A 19,990-nucleotide genomic window follows, 5' to 3' on the forward strand; every position below is an offset into this window, starting at 1 on the left:
CCCTGGAGTGCCGTAGTCATGCGCTGGTATATGAGAAGTCGCAGGCCTTACATACTCTGTTCTTCTTACTGCCCCTACAGTTGGTCAGAGTGACTTTGCCTCAGCAAGTGGATAATGATTTTTCCCAGCATCTATTGTCTGTTCTTTGTATATAGTTGTTAGTAATTAGGTGTTAAGTTATAAGGCTTCCTTTAGTAAGCCTCAGCAGGGACTCCCCGGTCTCCAGGTTTCAAGCCTTGTTCAGCCTGCAATAGGCCTGTGCCTGTTGGTGACCCTCATAGCCACTGCCCCTTGGGAGAGTAGCACATAAAGGACAAGTATTGAATTTTCAAGAACTTTCAACCCAGAACTCAAAAGAAGCGTGACATTCGTCTAAGGGCCTTTCTTATAGAGGCTGCACTTTGGCCAGCATCGGAGTCTTCCTGCTCCGACTCTACGCCTAGCACCTCCCCATCAGTGAAGAGCGTTTTGCCCAGCACCAAGCTCTGCCCGGCACCGCTCCCCTCCGCCAGTGTCCAAGAAGCACCTAAAAAAGTGAGGCTCCCTGGCACCAAGCAAGGAGGGATGGGGTATTGAGCAAAGGACCCAGTTTGGGCCATCTGCCCACTCCAGAGCCTTGAGGGGGTGCCTCTCCTGTTAGATCCCCCAGCCTCTCTTCCCCACCCCCCGATCCAACTCCTGGGAGCGGTAGGGGACCTTAGCACCTGGGAGCACCTTTGACGTCTGTTACCCTCCTGGCGCCTAGGGAGAAGAAAGCAATTCCAGCCACCCCTGCCTCCTAGGCCTTGGCCTCCCTGCCAAGTCTCCTTTAGGAGAAAAGAGAGAGAGAGACAGGGGGTTCAGTCATCATTGGGTGACTGGGAGGTGGAGGAGCAATCAGCCGGGCCTGGCAAGACACCAAAGGGGCCAGAAGCACTCATTTTGAGAATGCACTCAAGGACGGCACCCCAATCAGTTCTCAGAATCCACCTTCCTCAACTGCCTGTGTCCCTTCTAGTCGGCATGGTCAAAAGTAACCTCAGACCGTTGGGTGCTGAAGGACATAAATTCACACCGTGTAGAGGTCAAGCACAGGAGTTTTACGTACAGCACTGGCGGAGTGTCACCTCGCTTGTTAGGCTCAGAGATACTGTCAATCAATTGATTACAATGGAATATATGGATTTCCCATGGGCAGGGGAAAGTGACTGGGTAGGCAGTCCTACACCGCCCCCCTGCCCCCACCCCTAGATAGGTTTAGCTGCAAGACATGATAGCACAGTAGCCAATGGTCAAAGGTTACATAATGTCTCCGCCCATGGTCTCAAGTTCACAAATTAACATTTAGTTAATACTTTAATGTATTAGTATAAAAAACACAAATCCATATACCACATTATTACATCAGCAATGGATTTTAACCCTTCAGTCCCTCCTCTTGACCTTAGGGTTTCCTAACCCGCCAGGTCAAATATACCAATTTCAATGTACCTAGTCTATTTCGGAGTCACTGGTAAAGCACCAATACCATCAGGACTGTCAGGATAGACTCCCCACATAACTTGACAAAATAGCACCCAGATCCATCCCCAGGGGACCTTATCACCTGAGATGGCATCGCCAATGATCATCGTTTTAACCTCCCCTGCCTGGTTCTGCACCTTTGAGTACTTCACAGCGGCCTGGTCCACGGTTTCCCCTATCAGGGTGTACCTCAGACGGCCTTCCCTAATATATCTCTGGCCCTTGGCCACCAACTCCTCGATCTTTGCCTGCAGGGCCTGTAGACCCTCCTCTAGATACTTACTGCCATAGTGCCATTCCGGATCCCATGTTAGTTTACCCATCATTGGCGGAGTATGGTGGAGCTGCGTCCCATCAGCAGTCAGGGTTGCCCTTCGGGAAACCGTTATGCACACGGCTGGATGCCTTGAGGGGCAGAGCTTTCCATTTAACTTGATGGAGTGGTACTGGGCAGTCACACACCAGTAGGTACAGTTCATCTGGACCAGCTCCGTGTGTACCAGTTTCTCCGTGATGGCCACTTTGAACGTAGACTGATTCATTAGAATATTATATGGGCATGTACACACAATTTCCTTATCCAAGTGGGGGCAACATTCAATAGGATGCAATGCTCTCCCAGCAACCTTGGAGTATGCAACGCTTTCTATCTTAATAACATGACCCCTCCTCCATACTGGCATGGAGGTCACCATCCTGGCTTGCTGTAAATGAGGGATGCCCAGAGATACCAAAAGGTTAAAGAGTATACTGTGACCTGTCTAAACCGGTCTTTGGACTCTCATTGATTCTCTGTTTCCCTATGCCCACGGAGGGGTACTAGGGACATAGGGTCCCACCACTTCCATAAGGGCTGGGTGGACCCGGCTATCAAGGAGATCAGAGATCAGTTACAGTTCCCTGTGTGGTGATGGCCAAAGCTTGTTCTGCTCTCCAACAACTCTCCTCCAGTGCCTTTATTTTGGATACCATGTCAGTATAATTGGCACATGATCTTTCATGAGTGTTTGTTTGGTTTCTTTCCCAAAAACTCCCACACAAATTCCAGTATCGAGGTTTGTGTTTCCTCCCAAGCCATCGTGGCAATATGCCATGTAATTATGTTCAAATGAGGGATAACCCAGGACCTTGTATTCCTCTTCACTAGTAGTACGCAGCTGTCCCCCTTTAAAGGTAATCCGGACACTGGTTGCATTAAGTATAGACACTGTCCCTCTAAGAGGGCCACAGCATCGTCTAAGGGTGTCACCCTGCTCAAAGGGGTAACTCATGTACTTCCTGAGTCCTTCCAAATGCCTCCATTAAACTCCATAATCTCTGGCACCTGACACCCGCGAATAACAGGGCAGTCAGCTGTTATCAAAATTGTAATGTTACTAGTCTCCCTGTTGTTATGAGCATCAGTGTATGATTTTATTTGGACCTTTTTACGTTCCACGTGTGCTCATGTCCTAACCATAGTGCCACCATTACCTCTGGCCAGACTTGTTTATTGGCCACTGCACGTGTTCTGCAAAAGCTAAGTTTCTTTAGTGCGGCAATTAAAGTGAAGCAAACCCGGAGGAGGGGGGTTAGTGACCCATTCCCAGTCCTCCTTTTCACATGGCACACTGCTTGCGTCCTTCCACATGCACCACAGGGACAGCAGGAGCCTCCCCATGGTCACTCCGGTTGTCCTGGTCACCCTTCAGTCCTTCCTCCTTCACTTCCTTTTGTTCACCTGTGGAAACATTGTTAGTATTGACAGATGCTGATTCAAACAATTTCAACTGATTTTGGTGCCTCCAAAATGTTCCCAATTTCCCCTCAATCTTTGCACATGTATTAGTAGTCAGAAGGACCCTCACAGGGCCTTGCCATCTCGGCTTTAAAATTCCTTTAACCTCTGGGTAAATGCGACACATTACCAAATCCCCAACTTTAAATGCAGGTTTGTCCAAAGTGCTGTTATCATCAAGTTGGGTTTGATTTTCTTTCACTTGGTTGTATAGATCCTTTAACTCTCTGTCCAACGCCTTGATGTAGTTCTGCAGCCTGTCTGCAAAAAGCCACGACGCTCCCCCTCCCCCTTCCCAGAGGGAGGATCACAGTGCTAGGCATTCTCATTGCTCTTCATAGAATCATAGAATATCAGGGTTGGAAGGGACCCCAGAAGGTCATCTAGTCCAACCCCCTGCTCAACACAGGGCCAATTCCCAGTTAAATCATCCCAGCCAGGGCTTTGTCAAGCCTGACCTTAAAAACCTCTAAGGAAGGAGATTCTACCACCTCCCTAGGTAACGCATTCCAGTGTTTCACCACCCTCTTAGTGAAAAAGTTTTTCCTAATATCCAATCTAAACCTTCCTATCATTCGCTCAAAGGGCGTGAGCTGAATCAGCCTGTTTGGGCTGCCTCTGATTCGATACAATACAACAGGGAGCATACTAGCGCATCCTCTTGTATCCAGTACTGCTTTTGTTAAGGCTGCTTTCATTGTTCTATTCATTCTTTCCACCATTCCCGAGCTTTCAGGGTGGTATGGTATATGGAATCTTTGCTTTATTCCTAGTGCCTTACATGCCTTTTTCATTACTCGCCCTGTGAAGTGAGTTCCTTGGTAGGAGTCTATTGACAGTGGCAGACCCCATTTGGGTATTATTTCTTTTGCTAGGATTCGAACTACTGTTGTGGCAGTGCAGTTCTTGTTTGGGAATGCCTCTAGCCATCGGGTAAAAGTGTCAATAATTACCAAAATGTAAGTGTACCCCCTGCTTTGTGGCAAGGGTTCAGTAAAATCAATTTGCAGATTCTGCCACGGTCCATCTTGCCATGGTTGGTGATTCAGGGGCACCTTTTTCCTTCTACCCACATTCACTTGTGCACATGTCATACATCATTTGAGAAATAATAAAGCATCTTTTTTCATAGAGGGCCACCACCAGTGTTCCTGGACAGCTCTCATTTGTCTCCACCCCAGATGAGCTAGAGAATGGATGGCATGGAGCAGCAGAGCTTGTATGCACTCTGGGGCTACCAGCTCCTCCCTCCCGGCCCATACCAGAGATTATTTTTATACACACAACGTGGCTCTTCCAATTTATTTTTTTTCTTCTGGGCTTATGGTTGCATATAGCTTTTTTAAAATTCACTTCCTCTTCTGGCACTACAGCTGCACAAATCTTAATAGGACTTGCTTGTGCAATTTCTTTGGCCCGTTTATCTGCCCAGTAATTTCCTTTTTGTTTCTCGCTTGAGATTTTATTATGTGCTTTTATCTTTACTACTGCCAGTTTTGATGGTAGTTTGGTAGCTTCTGTTAGTCTTCAAACTGCCTCCATATTCTTAATTGGCTTGCCAGTTGTTGTTATAAACCCTCTACGTGACCACATGTCAATGTAGTCATGTACTACTACGAATGCATATCTGCTGTGTATACAGTGAGCTTCTTATCTTCCCCTACTCTCAAAGCTTCAGTGGGGGCTGTTAGCTCCGCTTCTTGTGCTGACTTTGATCCTTCCGTCTGACCTGATGCTATTACTGTCCCATGACTGAGTACCACTGCCCATCCGGTGTGTGGCACTCCATTTTCGTACTTTCTTGATCCATCTACATACAGAATTATATCTGAATTCTCTAATGGCTCTTCTTTAACTCTCCCCAACACTTCCTCTTCCCTATCTATAAGACATGCGTGTACCTCTCCCTCTGTGTTCAGATATTCAGCTACATTTATTCCTTTGTCCCTTACTATAGAGAAATTGGGGTTTTGCAAGCACAATATTTATTCCCACTGACTCCTGCGGGCATCTGTTACAGATCTTAGCCGTCCGGTATTAAGGAGATCAAAAAGTGTATGGGGTGTATATAACACTCGTTTCCCCCTGAGAATGTATGATTCACAAGCTTTTACAGCCTGCCCATATGCACTCTGGTAGTCTCTGGGACACAGGGGATTAATACAGCTGAGTATTGAGTTTCACTATGGCTGCAATAAAGGTGGAACGGCTTTCCCATATCTGGTAAGCTCAGGCTGGGGGGCGGAGGCTAAAGCCTGTTTTATTTTTATAAATGACTCCTCTAGTTCTGTGCCCCATATTACTAACTCATTTGCAGGCTTTCCTCCTCTAGTGAGGCTTTGAATTGGTTCCACCATCTCTGAGTACTCCAAAATATATATTCTACAGAAATTGAGGAGTCCCAGCACCTTCCGGACTTCCTTAACTATCCGTGGTTTTTTTAACTCTCTAATTGCCTGCTTTCTGTCTAAGTGCTTTCTCTCCCTGTGATATGTTATGCCCTAGGTATAAAACCTGCTGCTGTTGCAATTAAGCTTTTTTCACACTTAATTTAAATCCTGCCTCGGGAAGATATATAAACAGTCTGTTTAGGGTTTTTAAATTGTCCTTTTCATTTGAACTGGCAATTAGCAAGTCATTTACATACTGCAATATTACAGGTTTCAGAGTAGCAGCCGTGTTAGTCTGTATTCGCAAAAAGAAAAGGAGTACTTGTGGCACCTTAGAGACTAACCAATTTATTTCAGCATAAGCTTTCGCGAGCTACAGCTCACTTCATCGGATGCACAGCTCACGAAAGCTTATACTCAAATAAATTGGTTAGTCTCTAAGGTGCCACAAGTACTCCTTTTCTTTTTGCAATATTACAGTATCCCCTTCCAAAGGCACTTCTGCTATTACTTCTGCCATCACCCTGTGGAAGATAGAGGGAGAATTATAGAACCCCTGGGGTACTCGGGTCCAAGTGTACTGCTGGTCTCCCACTGTAAATGCAAATTTTTCCTGACTCTTTTGCAAGGGGAATACTCCAAAATCCATTAGCTATATCCAGGACTGAAAAAAGAAAAGGAGTACTTGTGGCACTGATGAAGTGAGCTGTAGCTCACGAAAGCTTATGCTCAAATAAATGTGTTAGTCTCTAAGGTGCCACAAGTCCTCCTTTTCTTTTTGCAAATACAGACTAACACGGCTGCTACTGTGAAACCTGAGAATACTGAGTGGCCTGGTTTTAGCAAATTAAGAATAGTGGCCGGGCTTGCCACAATAGGATGTGCCTTTGGAGTCACCTGGTTAAGGTGGGTGTAGTCTATAGTTAACCTCCAGGTCCCATCTGGCTTCCGGATGGGCCAAATTGGGGAGTTAGTTGTGGAGGTGGTTTTTCTAATCACCCTTTAGATTCCACATAAGTGACTATAATTTTAACTTACTCTAAGGCTTCTGGTTTAATCGGGTACTGCCTGTGGGTTTTATGAGTTGGTCTTTCTACAGATATAGGCTTCATGTTTACTAGCCCACAATCTTGTTTATCTGTTGCCCACCCTTCAGGGTGAAGGGATCACAGTGTTTCTACTGGACTCGCCCCTTCCCCCCCCCCCCTTTCTGGTATTATTGCCTTATTACTGGCAATCATGGCTATATTTTGAGATGATCTCTCCTGTTTGGACCCTCCGGCCCATTTAATGCAGCTAGCTCTGGGGTTGATTACTCCCCCAAGCTCCTTAAGGAGATCTATGCCACAAATTGTGTCTCTCTGCTCGGGGCAAACCCAGATTTGACTGACTGTGACCATATCTTCACATTCTATTTCTACTGGCTGGCTTAGGATTGCTTTTAATCTTTCCCCCTTCCACCTCTTCAATCCATATGGTTCGATGGGTGTGGGGGAGATCTTGGCTGGTTATCGATACCAAGGCTCCTGTGTCTATTAACATGTTGCACAGTCAGCCCCCCACTCGTGCATCAAGAAACATCCTGGGGTCATCTTTGGTTCCAGCCACAGAGGCTGCTGATACTTATTTGCTAGCCAGGAGTTTGAGCAACTCCTGGATTTGTTTATCTTTTTTGTTGTTCTTGTGTACTAGTTGTATCAGTTTTATTCTGCTTGTTTGGCCACTGGCCCTCCTTACACCCCCCCCCCCTCGCAGGGTGAAAGCAGTCTTCCTTTATGTGGCCACTCCTTTTATAATTGCTGCATGTTTTGATTTTATTTTTATTTTTACAGTCACATGCCAGATGTCCAGGCTTATTGCACGTGAAGCAGGTAGTGGTTCTGATTGCGTGAACTGCTGTAATTTCCTCAAAGGGGGTGGTTGCTACTACCTTCCTCTTTTTTCTGTTTTCTACTTCTGTGGCCCATTTCAATACTGCTGAGTAGGTCTCTCCCACTGAGATGCCTAATGCCAGGACTGCTTGGTGGTCTGCAGACAGCCCTTCCTTTAGGATTTGGAGGAATACATCATGGTCTCGGGATGTTATATTCTCCAGACCTGAATAAGCTCGGAATGCATTCCATTTCTTTTCAGCATAAGACATGGCAGACTCCCCCTTCTGCTGAACCACTGATTGCAGAGCCCCCCAGTCAGTGGTCTGGGCTTCTAGAGCAGCAGATAGTGCATTTTCTGAATCCTGTTACACTGTCTGGGTTTGGAATTCCTGCTGGTTCTCCAGCCTGATCCCCTCCCGCAGTGTTGGAGTTATGATCTTCAGCCCAGTGCCCCATCTTCCATTTATTTTCTAAGTTGTCCCACACATCCTGGGGCATTTACACTTTACCAGAATGTGAACGTCCTTCCTATGGGGGCCATGTATTTCAACCAGGCCTTCCAGCTTGTCCCAGAACTCAGTATTCTTGTTATCACGTCTGAGTTCAGGTACATCAGACAGTAACGCCTGTTTTTCCTGGGGGGTGAAGGGACGATAGATTTCAGTTGTTTCTGTCCTGAGTCCCCTTACTGGTTCACCCTCCACATTAACATTTCTGAACCTCCTTAATTGTGTTTTGATTAGAGCCATAAGCTGTACTTGCTCCCCTCTGGCAATTAATCCTTGTGGTGCTCCTTTATTATCTCTGTGAGTGCTTAAATTTGGCCTTTCACACAAAGAAATGTATGGAGGGGGTTCAGATTCCTCCCCTTTGCTTTGTGCTGCTGAGTTTTCCCACAGATAGTTAATCGGTGGTGCAGTTGGCTGACAATTGCCGGGAGTGTGCTCTATCTGGAGGCGTGTCCCAGGCATGGTGAATGTAATTCGTTTGCTCTGGGATCTTTTCCAGTCTCCAGACAATTACATATTTTAAAGCACAAGCTCTTATCTTTCAGAGCTTTGTTCTCAGATTTTAAAATTGCATTTTTTCTTTGAGGTTGAGTATATCCAATAACACTGTTACTGCCTTGTCTGTTTTGTCACTTTTTTGGTTATTTCACCAAGTAACCAGATCTGCCTCTGGTCCGGCTGCCAAGTAGTTTGTTTTTTTAGCTGCTGTCTGCCAAGTTTTGACATGTTTATATTGCAAATACTCTCGAGGGCTGATTATCGCCTCTCCTTTTGATGCCATGGGTTTTTAGTCACCCCGGCTGCTGACCTTGTTTGGAACTTACATTTTCCCCCCCCTCTAAATGCCATAGTCTCAACCTCTACAGCCTGTCAGCCTTGATGGGGATTTATGTTTCCCCCTTTTTTCCTGAAAAACTGCAGTCTCAATCTCCATAGCTTGACAGTTTGATGAGGACCCCCCTTTTTGAATACCGCGCGGTCTTAAGTTACACACAGTTGCCGGCCTTATTGGTTGGAGATTTTGTGCTGTTCGAAAGCATGTACATCACATGCCGGGGGGGCACTCCCCTGGGACTTGCAATGTTACTTGCAATGAGGAAATGGGACCACCAGTTTGCATTGCCTACCACTTGCATACCCAGCCAGTCCTGGGCTTAACTCATGGCCAATCGCTTGGTGGTGGTTTATCCAAGTCCCCCGTAACACCCCCTTAATTTAAACAGTACATGACCTTCTTGCGCACGTCTCCCCTCCCAACTGGTACCCTTCTTTAACCCCTCTGCTTGGACTACACGTATCTCAGTTCCTTCACACTTAAATTTAAAAAAGTGGAAATGAAATGTGTCTGAAAGGGGATGAGAGACTTCTGTCCCTGGCCTGAGGAGGTGGTAAAGTAAACATACTAACCTTCTTTTTTGGATTTCGGTCTCAGATCCTCAGTCAGCTCACAAGCCTGTATCCCGGACAAGCCCCCAAACTGAAGGACATAAATCCACACCGTGTAGAGGTCAAGCACAGGAGTTTATTACATACAGCGCTGACTGAGTGTCACCTCATATGTTAGGCTCAGAGACCCTGTCAATCAATTGATTACAATGGAATATATGGATTTTCCATGGGCGGGGGAAAGTAACGGGGTAGGCAGTCCCACACCCTCAGATAGGTTTAGCTGCAAGACGTGATAGCACAGTAGCCAATGGTCAAAGGTTACATAATGTCTCTGCCTATGGTCTTAAGTTCACAAATTAACATTTAATTAGTACTTTAATTAATGTATTAGTGTAATATATATAAGATGAATTCTGAGTTGGGGTCCCTAGGAATGAAGTAGCTCCTTTGATTGTCCAACAGATACATATCTAGGGGTAAAAGCAAAGAAACAGTGAAAGTATATGGCAATAAAGATTGTCTTTTAAGTTGTTCATTTGTGTTTTAAGGTAGGCATTGGTCCCTGGGAAAGGGAGGTGGGAGGAGGCCATATCTTACACTGACATGCTTGAACCTTTCATAAACTCAAGGTTGGATGTGTGGGAAGAACATCTCCCTACAGAAGAAACTAACACAACAGAAACAGGGCTTCTTTGTTCTATTTGCAACTTTGAATAAGACACAATTATTGCCCCCAACATCTGGCGTTTTGCTGACCAGGCATATCTTAGCAAAAGCAAGGTTATCTTTGGTTATTTTGCTTTCTCTTAGCTATTGCTAGGCCTCTGATCTCTTGACCAAACTCTGGACTTTGGGCCGAGATCAGGTACATTCCACATGTCACGATCTGGGCCTCTTAATAAACTAAAAGAAATCAACCCTAATACTGGCGCAACAAACAGAATTCATAGCGGGGGCGGTCCTCAACTCCATGCGGGCAAGGGGCTTCCTCCCAGAGGCCCGTTTCTGAGCCATGACAGACCTGATCTCGCATGTGAGGGCCTGCCCGCTCACCACCGCTTACAAATGCCTAAGGTTGTTAGGCCACATGGCAGCCTGTACTCTACATGGTACGTCATGCCCAGCTCCATCTCAGACCCCTGCAAGCATGGCTGGCATCAGTCTGCATCCCCAAGAGGCACCTGGCTGATCTCAGCACGCAAGTTCATTGGTCACAAGATGATCTCTCCCTCCACATAAACATCAGAAAGCTCAAAGCAATTTGCTTGGCCAGCCAGGCTTTCCTGCCTCATTTGAGGGGCAAGGTAATCCAGATCCTGATGAACAACACCGCCACAATGTTTTATATCAACAAGCAAGGCGGAGCCAGGTCATCAGCGCTTTGCCAAGAAGTTCTTTGGCTGTGGGACTTCTGTGTGCAGCATGCCATCCATCTTGTGACAGTGCACCTCCCGGGGCCAGGAACATGTTGGCAGATCCCCTCAACAGGACTGTCTCATATCTCCACGAGTGGTCACTCCACCTGGAGGTGGTCAGCATGATCTTCCAGAGGTGGGGAACTCCCTGAGTGGACTTGTTCACGTCCAGATAGAACAGGAAGTGCCACATATTCTGCTTAATTTGGGGGATCGACAGAGGCTCCCTGTATGATGCCTTCTTACTCCTGTGATTGGGGGCCCTAATGTATGCCTTCCTACCAGTGTCTTTAATCGACAGGGTCCTCATGAAGATCAAGCAGGACAAGGTGAGGGCTTGGCCTCGCCAATACTGGTTTAGCACAGTGCTGGACATCTCGGTGGTTGCTCTGCTGCTGCTGCCACTCTGGCTAGACCTGCTGTCCCAGAACCACAGCAGACTTCTGCACCTGAACCTGGCCACGCTGCACCTTATGGCTTGGCTGCTGCATGGTTGAATGCAGAGGAGCGGGAGTGCTCGGACCGAGTCCAACAGGTACTGTTGGGGAGCAGGAAACCCTCCACCAGGGCTACCTACCTGGCCAAATGGAAACAGTTCACGTGTTGGGCCTCGGACCAAGGTCTCCGGCCAAAACAGGCCTCACTGCAATCGATCCTGGACTGTCTTCTACTCTCAAGCTACAGGGCCTGTCTCTTTCATCGATCAAGGTCCACTTAGCCTCTATTTTGGCCTTCCACGCTCCATTCCGGGGCAGGTGAGTCTTTACTCACAACATGACAGTGCAGTTTCTAAAAGGTCTGGAGTGGCTGTATCCTCAGGTCCATGATCCTGTCCCTCCTCAGGACCTGAATCTCATACTGTCAAGGCTCAAGGGCCCCCCTTTCAAGCCATTGGCTTCCTTCCTGTTCCCTTCTTCTGCTTTCATGGAAGGTCTCATTCCTCATGGCAATAACATCAGCCTGTAGGGTCTCTGAGATTAGGGTGCTTACCTCGGAGCCGCCCTATAAGGTGTTCTACAAGGACAAGGTTCCGCTGCAGCTACACCCAACTTTCCTACACAAAGTAGTTTAACAGTTTCACACCAGCCAGGACATACGAGGTTTTGGAAAGAAGCCTGGTAAGTATACGTCATATGAGCATAGATTATACTCTCTGGATGTCGGGGGGGCTCTAACTGTTTACACCAGTGGTTCTCAAACTTTTGTACTGGTGACCCCTTTCACAAAGCAAGCCTCTGAGTGTGACACCCCTTATCAATCATTTTATACATTTAACACCATTATAAATGGTGGAGGCAAACTGGTGTTTGGGGTGGAGACTGACAGCTCGCGACCCCCCCATGTAATAACCTTGTGACCCCCTGAGGAGTCCCAACCCCCAGTTTGAGAACCCTTGGCTTACACAGAAAGGACTAATCCATTCCATAAGTCAATGCAAATATTCGTCTTGGTGGCAGACAGGATGGAAGGGCCTTCTTGTGTCCACCCAGAGAATTTCATTATGGATCACCACCTGCATTTCGTTTTTGCTATGAACAGGCGAAAGTGCCCCCATGGACGATTATAACTGCCCACTCAACCAGGGCATAAGCCTCGGTGGAGGCCTCCCTGGCTCAGGTGCCAATCCCAAGATATCTGCAGGGCTGCTGCCTGGTCGTCCATCCACTTGTTCATGTCCCATTACACACTTACCCTGCAAGCCTGGGATGATGTTGGCTTTGGTAGAGCAGTGCTATAAGCCGCGCAACTGTGAACTCTGAGCCCACCTCCAAGGATACTGCTTGTGAGTCACCTAGAATAGAATCGAAATGAGCAAGCACTCAGAGGGGAAAAAATGGTTATCTACCTTTTGTAACTGTTGTTCTTCAACATGTGTTGCTTATATCCATTCCACTACCTGCCCTCCTGTCCCTCTGTTGGAGCTGCCAGCAAGAAGGAACTGAGAGGGCGTAGGGCCAGCAGAGCCTCATATACTCGCACTTGAGCGTGGCACTCCAGAGGGCACCATAGCTGGCCTTATGGATACCACTTAGGCAAAAATGTCTGACAACTGTGCACGTGGGCGCGCACACACCTAGAATGGAATGAACATGAGCAACACATCTCGAACAACGGCTACAAAAGGTAGGTAACCATTTTTCCTCTCTGGACGCTCATTTTTACCATCCCAATAAACTAGCTTTCTTTCCTTGTCCTCTTAACAGGCTGAAGGGATTGGGGTTGAGGATGAGAGCAGGGGAAGTAGAGCTCTCTTTTATAACCAGAAGCAATTAACAGTAAACAAAAATTGAAAGCTAAACAGCCATTTAGATTAGGATCCATTGTTTAGGACTCAGCTTAGTAACAAGGATGGCTAGTGGTTGAGGAACAACAGAACAGCACTAGAAAGCTTGTCCACCCCACTGTCTTACTGATGCACTAATATTTTTAAAGCAGTATTTTCTGTGAGAGGAAAAGAATGAAGCCTCCAAAAAGTAGCCCCATCTACACCTTTGATCTTCAGGTGAGTCAGCCAGATCTTACGATCAGTGGTATCAAAGGCAGCAGATAGCTCTAGTTATCTCTGATTGAGAAGAGGAGATCATTGGTCAGAGCCATAACCACAGTAGAACCCAGACTGTGAGGGATCAAGGAGGTCAGAGGCATCCAGCTACAGGGAATATGTCACAACTTTCCCACTCTTAACTAAAACAGAAGATTAGAGCCTAGTCAATAATTTGACACATTGTCAAGGTCAAGAGCAGGTTAATTGGTGAAAAAATAGCCAGGTCCAGGTGCTTCATTTTTTCTGTCTTAGTATAATACTACATATGATGATCCCACTCTGTACTCTTGCCTCCCCCGGTACAATGGTTTTTCCATAAAAAATTATAATCCTCTACTGAGTTTGTAACGGTAACTCACTTTCATTAGCAAATTGCTTGTGGTCCATTCTTAATCCTCATGGTTGTTGACAGAGTATCATTCGTTGCTGTACTTAAATGCACTATGATGCTCACTATCTTTTGTCAAAAATATCTCCTATGTGTAGCCTCTCCTTTTTGAAGTCAAGGTTGGGGTTTTGTTAACACTGACTTCAACAAGCCCTGGTTACACATGCTGTGCTCAGTTCTTATGCTTTTGAATTATATTTTCCTGCCCTATTAGGTTGAATGCCTCTCAGTTTAGGACAACTCCAAAGAAAATAAAATGGTTAATCCTACTGATGGTTTCTTTCAATCTCTCCCTATCTTCTGTCATTGTTGAAGTTTCTGTGCGGAGTTTCAGAGTAACAGCCGTGTTAGTCTGTATTCGCAAAAAGAAAAGGAGTACTTGTGGCACCTTAGAGACTAACCAATTTATTAGAGCATAAGCTTTCGTGAGCTACAGCTCACTTCATCAGATGCATATCGTGGAAACTGCAGCGAGTTTGCTCACCCTGAATTCTATGACTTAAGATATGGGAGACATGGGATGAAATCCAACCTATTTTTAGGCAATGGCAAAACTCCTCCTGACTTAAGTGAGGGCAGGGTTTTACCCACAGTGTCTAAAGAGTAGACCATCAAGAATAGCTCCTCTGCATTTCCTCCCAAAGCGTCTGCTTGAGATTGTGCAGTCAGTCTTCCAGCGAGAAAGGAAGGGATGTGTGCAGTGTTGGGAAAGCTGATGTCCTGCTGAATTATTTTGTCCCAACTGGGCTTCCTTTCTATCATTCAGAGACGGGCGAGTGCTGGGTGTGCTGGAGGTTTCCCGCTCCATTGGGGATGGACAGTACAAGCGCAGTGGTGTCATTTCTGTGCCGGATATCAAACGCTGCCAACTCACACACAATGACAGGTAAAGCATGTCCAAGTAGAGGGTAAAGCAAGGTATGTGTTCATTGCCATTTCTGTTTAGCAGTTCATAATGCAGATTCTTCTCAAGTCAGGTCACCAGAGTCTCCTTATTCTCATCACTGTGATGGCTCTTTTCTTACATTTTGTTTTTTGATGGAGAGTTAATTGGAAGGGTTCATCGTGTGTGGAGCTGTGTATGCATATGTAGCAATTACAGAACTACAGACGGACTAAACCCCTGCACTAAACAGCTTACCATCTACAGTAATTCAAATGCGGTATTATAGGCAAGGCTGATACCTCCTATTATTAAGGTTGCCTGAAAATTCCTGCTTTTAAGACCCTGTTTTCATTTGCTTGTAAATTTGCCAAATTCTTACCATTTGGACTGAAATGTTGCATGTGGGGGCATGCCTCAGGCTTAACTATCTTGGAATCATAGAATATCAGGGTTGGAAGGGCCCTCAGGAGGTTATCTAGTCCAACCCCCTTCTCAAAGCAGGACCAATCCCCAACTAAATCATCCCAGCCAGGGCTTTGTCAAGCCTTACCTTAACCTCTAAGGAAGGAGATTCCACCACCTTCTTAGGTAACCCATTCCAGTACTTCACCCTCCTAGTGAAAAAGTTTTTCCTAATATCCAACCTAAACCTCCCCCACTGCAACATTACTCCTCCTTCTGGTATCTGGTACCACTGAGAACAGTCTAAATCCATCATTTTTGGAACCCCCTTTCAGGTAGTTGAAAGCAGCTATCAAATCCCCCCTCATTCTTCTCTTCTGTAGACTAAATAATCCCAGTTCCCTCAGCCTCCCATAAGTCATGTGCTCAAAGCCCCCTAATCATTTTTGATGGACTCTTTCCAATTTTTCCACATCCTTCTTGTAGTGTGGGGCCCAAAACAGTACTCCAGATGAGGCCTTACCAATGCTGAATAGAGGGGAATGATCACGTCTCCCAGTGTGCTGGCATTGCTCCTACTTATACAGCCCAAAATGCCATTAGCACCTTGGCAACAAGGGCATACTGTTGACTCAGCTTCTTCTCCACCGTAACCCCTAGGTCCTTTTCTACAGAACTGCTGCCTAGCCACTCGGTCCCTAGTCTGTAGCAATGCATAGGATTCTTCCATCCTAAGTGCAGGACTCTGCACTTGTCCTTGTTGACCCTCATCGGAATTTTTTTGGCCCAATCCTCTAATTTATCTAGGTCCCTCTCTATCCTATCCCTACCCTCTAGTGTATCTACCACTCCTCCCAGTTTAGTGTCACCTGCAAACTTGCTGAGGGTGCAATGCACACCATCCTCCAGATCATTAATTAAGATAATGAACAAAACCGGCCCCAGGACCAACCCTTGGGGCACTCCACTTGATACCGGCTGCCAACTAGACATGGAGCCATTGATCACTACCCGTTGAGCCTGACAATCTAGCCAGCTTTCTATCCGCCTTATAGTCCATTCATCCAGCCCATACTTCTTTAACTTACTGGCAAGAATACTGTGGGAGACCGTATCAAAAGCTTTGCTAAAGTCAAGGAATAACATGTCCACTGCTTTCCCCTCATCCACAGAGCCAGTTATCTTTTCACAGAAGGCAGTTAGCTTAGTCAGGCATGACTTGCCCTTGGTGAATCCATGCTGACTATACCTGATCACTTTCCTCTCCTCTAAGTGCTTCAGAATTGATTCCTTGAGGACGTGCTCCATGATTTTTCCAGGGACTGAGGTGAGGCTGACTGGCTTGTAGTTCCCCGGATCCTCCTCCTCCCCTTTTTTAAAGATGGGCACTACATTAGCCTTTTTCCAGTCGTCCGGGACCTCCCCCGATCACCATGAGTTTTCAAAGATAATGGCCAATGGTTCTTCAGTTACATTCGCCAGCTCCTTTAGCATCTTCGGACGCAGTGCATCTGGCCCCATGGGCTTGTGCTCATCCAGCTTTTCTAAATAGTCCTGAACCACTTCTTTCTCCACAGAGGGTTGGTCACCTCCTCCCCATAGTGTGCTGCCCAGTGCAGTAGTCTGGGAGCTGACCTTGTTCTTGAAGACAAAGGCAAAAAAATTGAGTACATTAGCTTTTTCCACATCCTCCGTCACTAGGTTGCTTCCCCCATTCAGGAAGGGGCCCACACTTTCATTGACCACCTTATTGTTGCTAACATACCTGAAGAAACCCTTCTTGTTCTCTTAACATCCCTTGCTAGCTGCAACTCCAAGTGTGATTTGGCCTTCCTGATTTCACTCCTGCATGCCTGAGCAATATTTTTATACTCCTCCTTGATCATTTGTCCAGTCTTCCACTTCTTGTAAGCTTCTTTTTTGTGTTTTAAGATCAACAAGGATTTCACTGTTAAGCCAGGCTGGTCGCCTGCCATATTTACTATTCTTTCTACACATCGGGATGGTTTGTTCCTGCAACCTTAATAAGGATTCTTTAAAATACAGCCAGCTGTCCTGGACTCCTTTCCCCCTCATGTTATTCTCCCAGGGGATCCTGCCCATCAGTTTTCTGAGGGAGTCAGTCTGCTTTTCTGAAGTCCAGGGTCCGTATTCTGCTGCTCTCCTTTCTTCCTTTTATCAGGATCCTGAACTTGACCAAATCATGGTCACTGCCTCCCAGGTTTCCATCCACTTCTGTTTCCCATGCTAATTCTTCCCAGTTTGTGAGCAGCAGGTCAAGAAGAGCTCTGCCCCTAGTTGGTTCCTCCAGTACTTGCACCAGGAAATTGTCCCATACACTTTCCAAAAACTTTCTGGATTGTCTGTGCACTGCTGTATTGCTCTCCCAGCAGATACCGGGGTGACTGAAGTCCCCCATGAGAACCAGGGCCTGTGATCTAGTAACTTCTGTTAGTTGCCTGAAGAAAGCCTCGTCTACCTCATCCCCCTGGTCTGGTGGTCTATAGCAGACTCCCACTTCTAAACTTAATCCAGAGACACTCAGGTTTTTCTGCAGTTTCATACTGGAGCTCTGAGCAGTCATACTGCTCTCTTACATACAATGCAACTCCGCCACCTTTTCTGCCCTGCCTGTCCTTCCTGAACAGTTTATATCCATCCATGACAGTACTCCAGTCATTTGAGTTATCCCACCAAGTCTCTGTGATTCCAGTCACATCATAATTCCTTGACTGTGCCAGGACTTCCAGTTCTCCCTGCTCGTTTCCCAGGCTTCTTGCATTTGTGTATAGGCACTTGAGATAACTCACTGATCATCCTGCTTTCTCAGTATGAGGCAGGAGTCCTCCCCTCTTGTGCTCTCCTGCTCGTGCTTCCTCCTGGTATCCCACTTACCTCAGGGCTTTGGTCTCCTTCCCCTGGTGAACCTAGTTTAAAACGCTTCGCACTAGGTTCGCCAGCCTGCTTGTGAAGATGCTCTTCCCTCTCTTCGTTAGGTGGAGGCTCTCTCTTCCTAGCACTCCTTCTTGAACATTTCAGACATAACAGAATGAGGCTAGAGAAAAATACATTATTTTTTGCTTATGTTAAAAATTCAGGCAGATATTCTCTTGAACTGCTAGCACCCCATACTCTGGAGCAGTGACTTGATATTTGGTAGAGAGGGATGTACTTTTTGCCATCTCTATGAAAATGTGCTCAAATTCAGCCAAGATGATATAAGTCTTTGAAAAATCATCGCTCACACATGCTCAGCAAAGATTTACTAAAACATCACAGCTAATATCTCCAAAGATTCTGTCTGCACTAGGCATACTCCATTCTGGGGCTAGAGCAGACTTCCCTTGCAATTTTCACTCTGCTGCTGGGGGTCATGCCAGGGTCAGAGTTGGGAGCCAAAATGGAGACCAGGGGACTCTTGTGCTCAGTGCTCCCCCCTGCTAGTTCCAGGCATCATGGAGGAGGAAAGTGCCTTATTTAAATGCAGAGGGGACCTGAGCTGGAAGGGATGGGCAGTAGAATGGAACAAGGAGAGGGGACTGACTGGGAAACTGTGGTGTGGAGACGGGAGGGGAAATCAGAGGAGATACCTGATGAGTCAGGGTGGGAAAGGGGACTAATTCTGGCTGGGGAAAGACATCAGAGTCAAGTTAGGAAATGCCTGATTTAAGGGTGCTTGTGGAGCCTTTGAAACACTAGATGCTGTAATGTGGGATGCCCTGGTGGTTGTACTGGGGCACCAGCCCTGCTGATACCCCTTATATTCCCTTGCTTTTATCCACTTCTCAGGGGAGAGAGATGGAAGAACAGAACTTTCAAGGGAAGAGCGAGTTCCTGCAGGAACAGAAATAACTGTATATGGGCAGCACACAGTGACTTTGCATAACAAGTCATTGTATTCATTGTTTGTAGAGCCCCATCATATGTCCTGACATAGGAACTCTGCTACTCCATCTTTATTACACTTTTAGCAAGTTCTCTAGTTTGTGTGTAGGCAATATGTAAGGAGGATACCCTCTGGGGGCAGTGCTGATAGCAGTGCTGTAGTTTGAAAACTACAGTCGTATTCTCATGCTCCCCTTTTCACCCATTCCGCTATAAAGTGGTGATTCTGAGTCGCTTTTACTCTACCTGCAGAAGCAAGGATTAAATTGCATCAGTTTCCAATCACCCATTTTGGAAAGTCTTCCTCAATGATTCTAACAGAGGGCATCTAGTAAAATAAATTGGGGATTTTGTAGTTGGAGGGTGGAAGGGCCTACCCCTATTGCTAGGGCCCTACCAAATTCACGGTCCATTTTCGTCAATTTCACGGTCATAGGATTTCAAAAATCATAAATTTCATGATTTCAGATATTTAAATCTGAAATTTCATGGTATTATAATTGTAGGAGTCCTGACCCAAAAAGGAGTTGTAGTGGGGGGTTGCAGTACTGCTACCCTTACTTCTGCGCTGCTGCTGGCGGCAGCGCTGTCTTCAGAGCTATGTAGCTGGAGAGTGGTGGCTGCTGGCTGGGAGCCCAGCTCTGAAGGCAGCACCACCACCAGCAGCAGGGCAGAAGTAAGGATGGCACGGTATGGTATTTCCACCCTTACTTCTGCACTGCTGCCTGCAAAGCTGGACCCTCTGTCAGCCTCCGCCACTCTTCGGCCACCCAGCTCTGAAGGCAGTAACGCAGAAGTAAGGGTGTCATGGCATGGTATTGCCACCCTTACTTCTGTACTGCTGCTGGGGGGGCACCCAGCTCTGAAGGCAACGCAGAAGTGAGGATGGCAATATCGCGGGGGCCCCTGGCAACTCCCTTTTGGGTCAGGACCCCTAATATGAGAAAAACTGGTCTCCCCTGTGAAATCTGTATGGTGTAGGGTAAAAGCACACAAAAAACCATATTTCACGGGGGGACCAGATTTC

General features: G+C 46.5%; 2 protein-coding genes across 13 annotated transcripts in view; one reads left to right on the plus strand and one right to left on the minus strand.

Annotated features, from left to right (window-relative positions):
• Nucleotides 1–19,990, plus strand: part of ILKAP (ILK associated serine/threonine phosphatase) — a 57,785-nt gene that overhangs the window by 36,796 nt on the left and 999 nt on the right. For all 4 annotated transcript variants that reach the window (XM_084638488.1, XM_084638489.1, XM_084638487.1 and 1 more), the window contains one exon: nucleotides 14,557–14,676. In XM_084638488.1, coding sequence (XP_084494614.1) covers nucleotides 14,557–14,676 — 120 coding nt within the window. The remainder of the gene's footprint in view (nucleotides 1–14,556; nucleotides 14,677–19,990) is intronic.
• ERFE (erythroferrone) overlaps nucleotides 1,105–19,990 on the minus strand; it is a 53,548-nt gene continuing 34,662 nt past the window's right edge. Inside the window, exons 8-9 of one of the 9 annotated variants that reach the window (XM_084638496.1) lie at nucleotides 12,550–12,649; nucleotides 3,113–3,223 (exon numbers count right to left, since the gene is read on the minus strand). In XM_084638496.1, the coding sequence (XP_084494622.1) occupies nucleotides 12,590–12,649 (60 nt within the window). In that variant the 3' untranslated portion in view covers nucleotides 3,113–3,223; nucleotides 12,550–12,589. Of the gene's footprint in view, nucleotides 3,224–9,478; nucleotides 9,531–9,555; nucleotides 9,913–12,549; nucleotides 12,650–14,682; nucleotides 18,134–19,990 lie in introns of those variants that run through there. The other 8 variants (XM_084638497.1, XM_084638492.1, XM_084638495.1 and 5 more) reach the window with 8 other exon arrangements.

Source organism: Lepidochelys olivacea (assembly GCF_965140295.1).
Source record: "Lepidochelys olivacea isolate rLepOli2 genome assembly, chromosome: 9".
NCBI classification, from domain to species: Eukaryota; Metazoa; Chordata; order Testudines; family Cheloniidae; genus Lepidochelys; species Lepidochelys olivacea.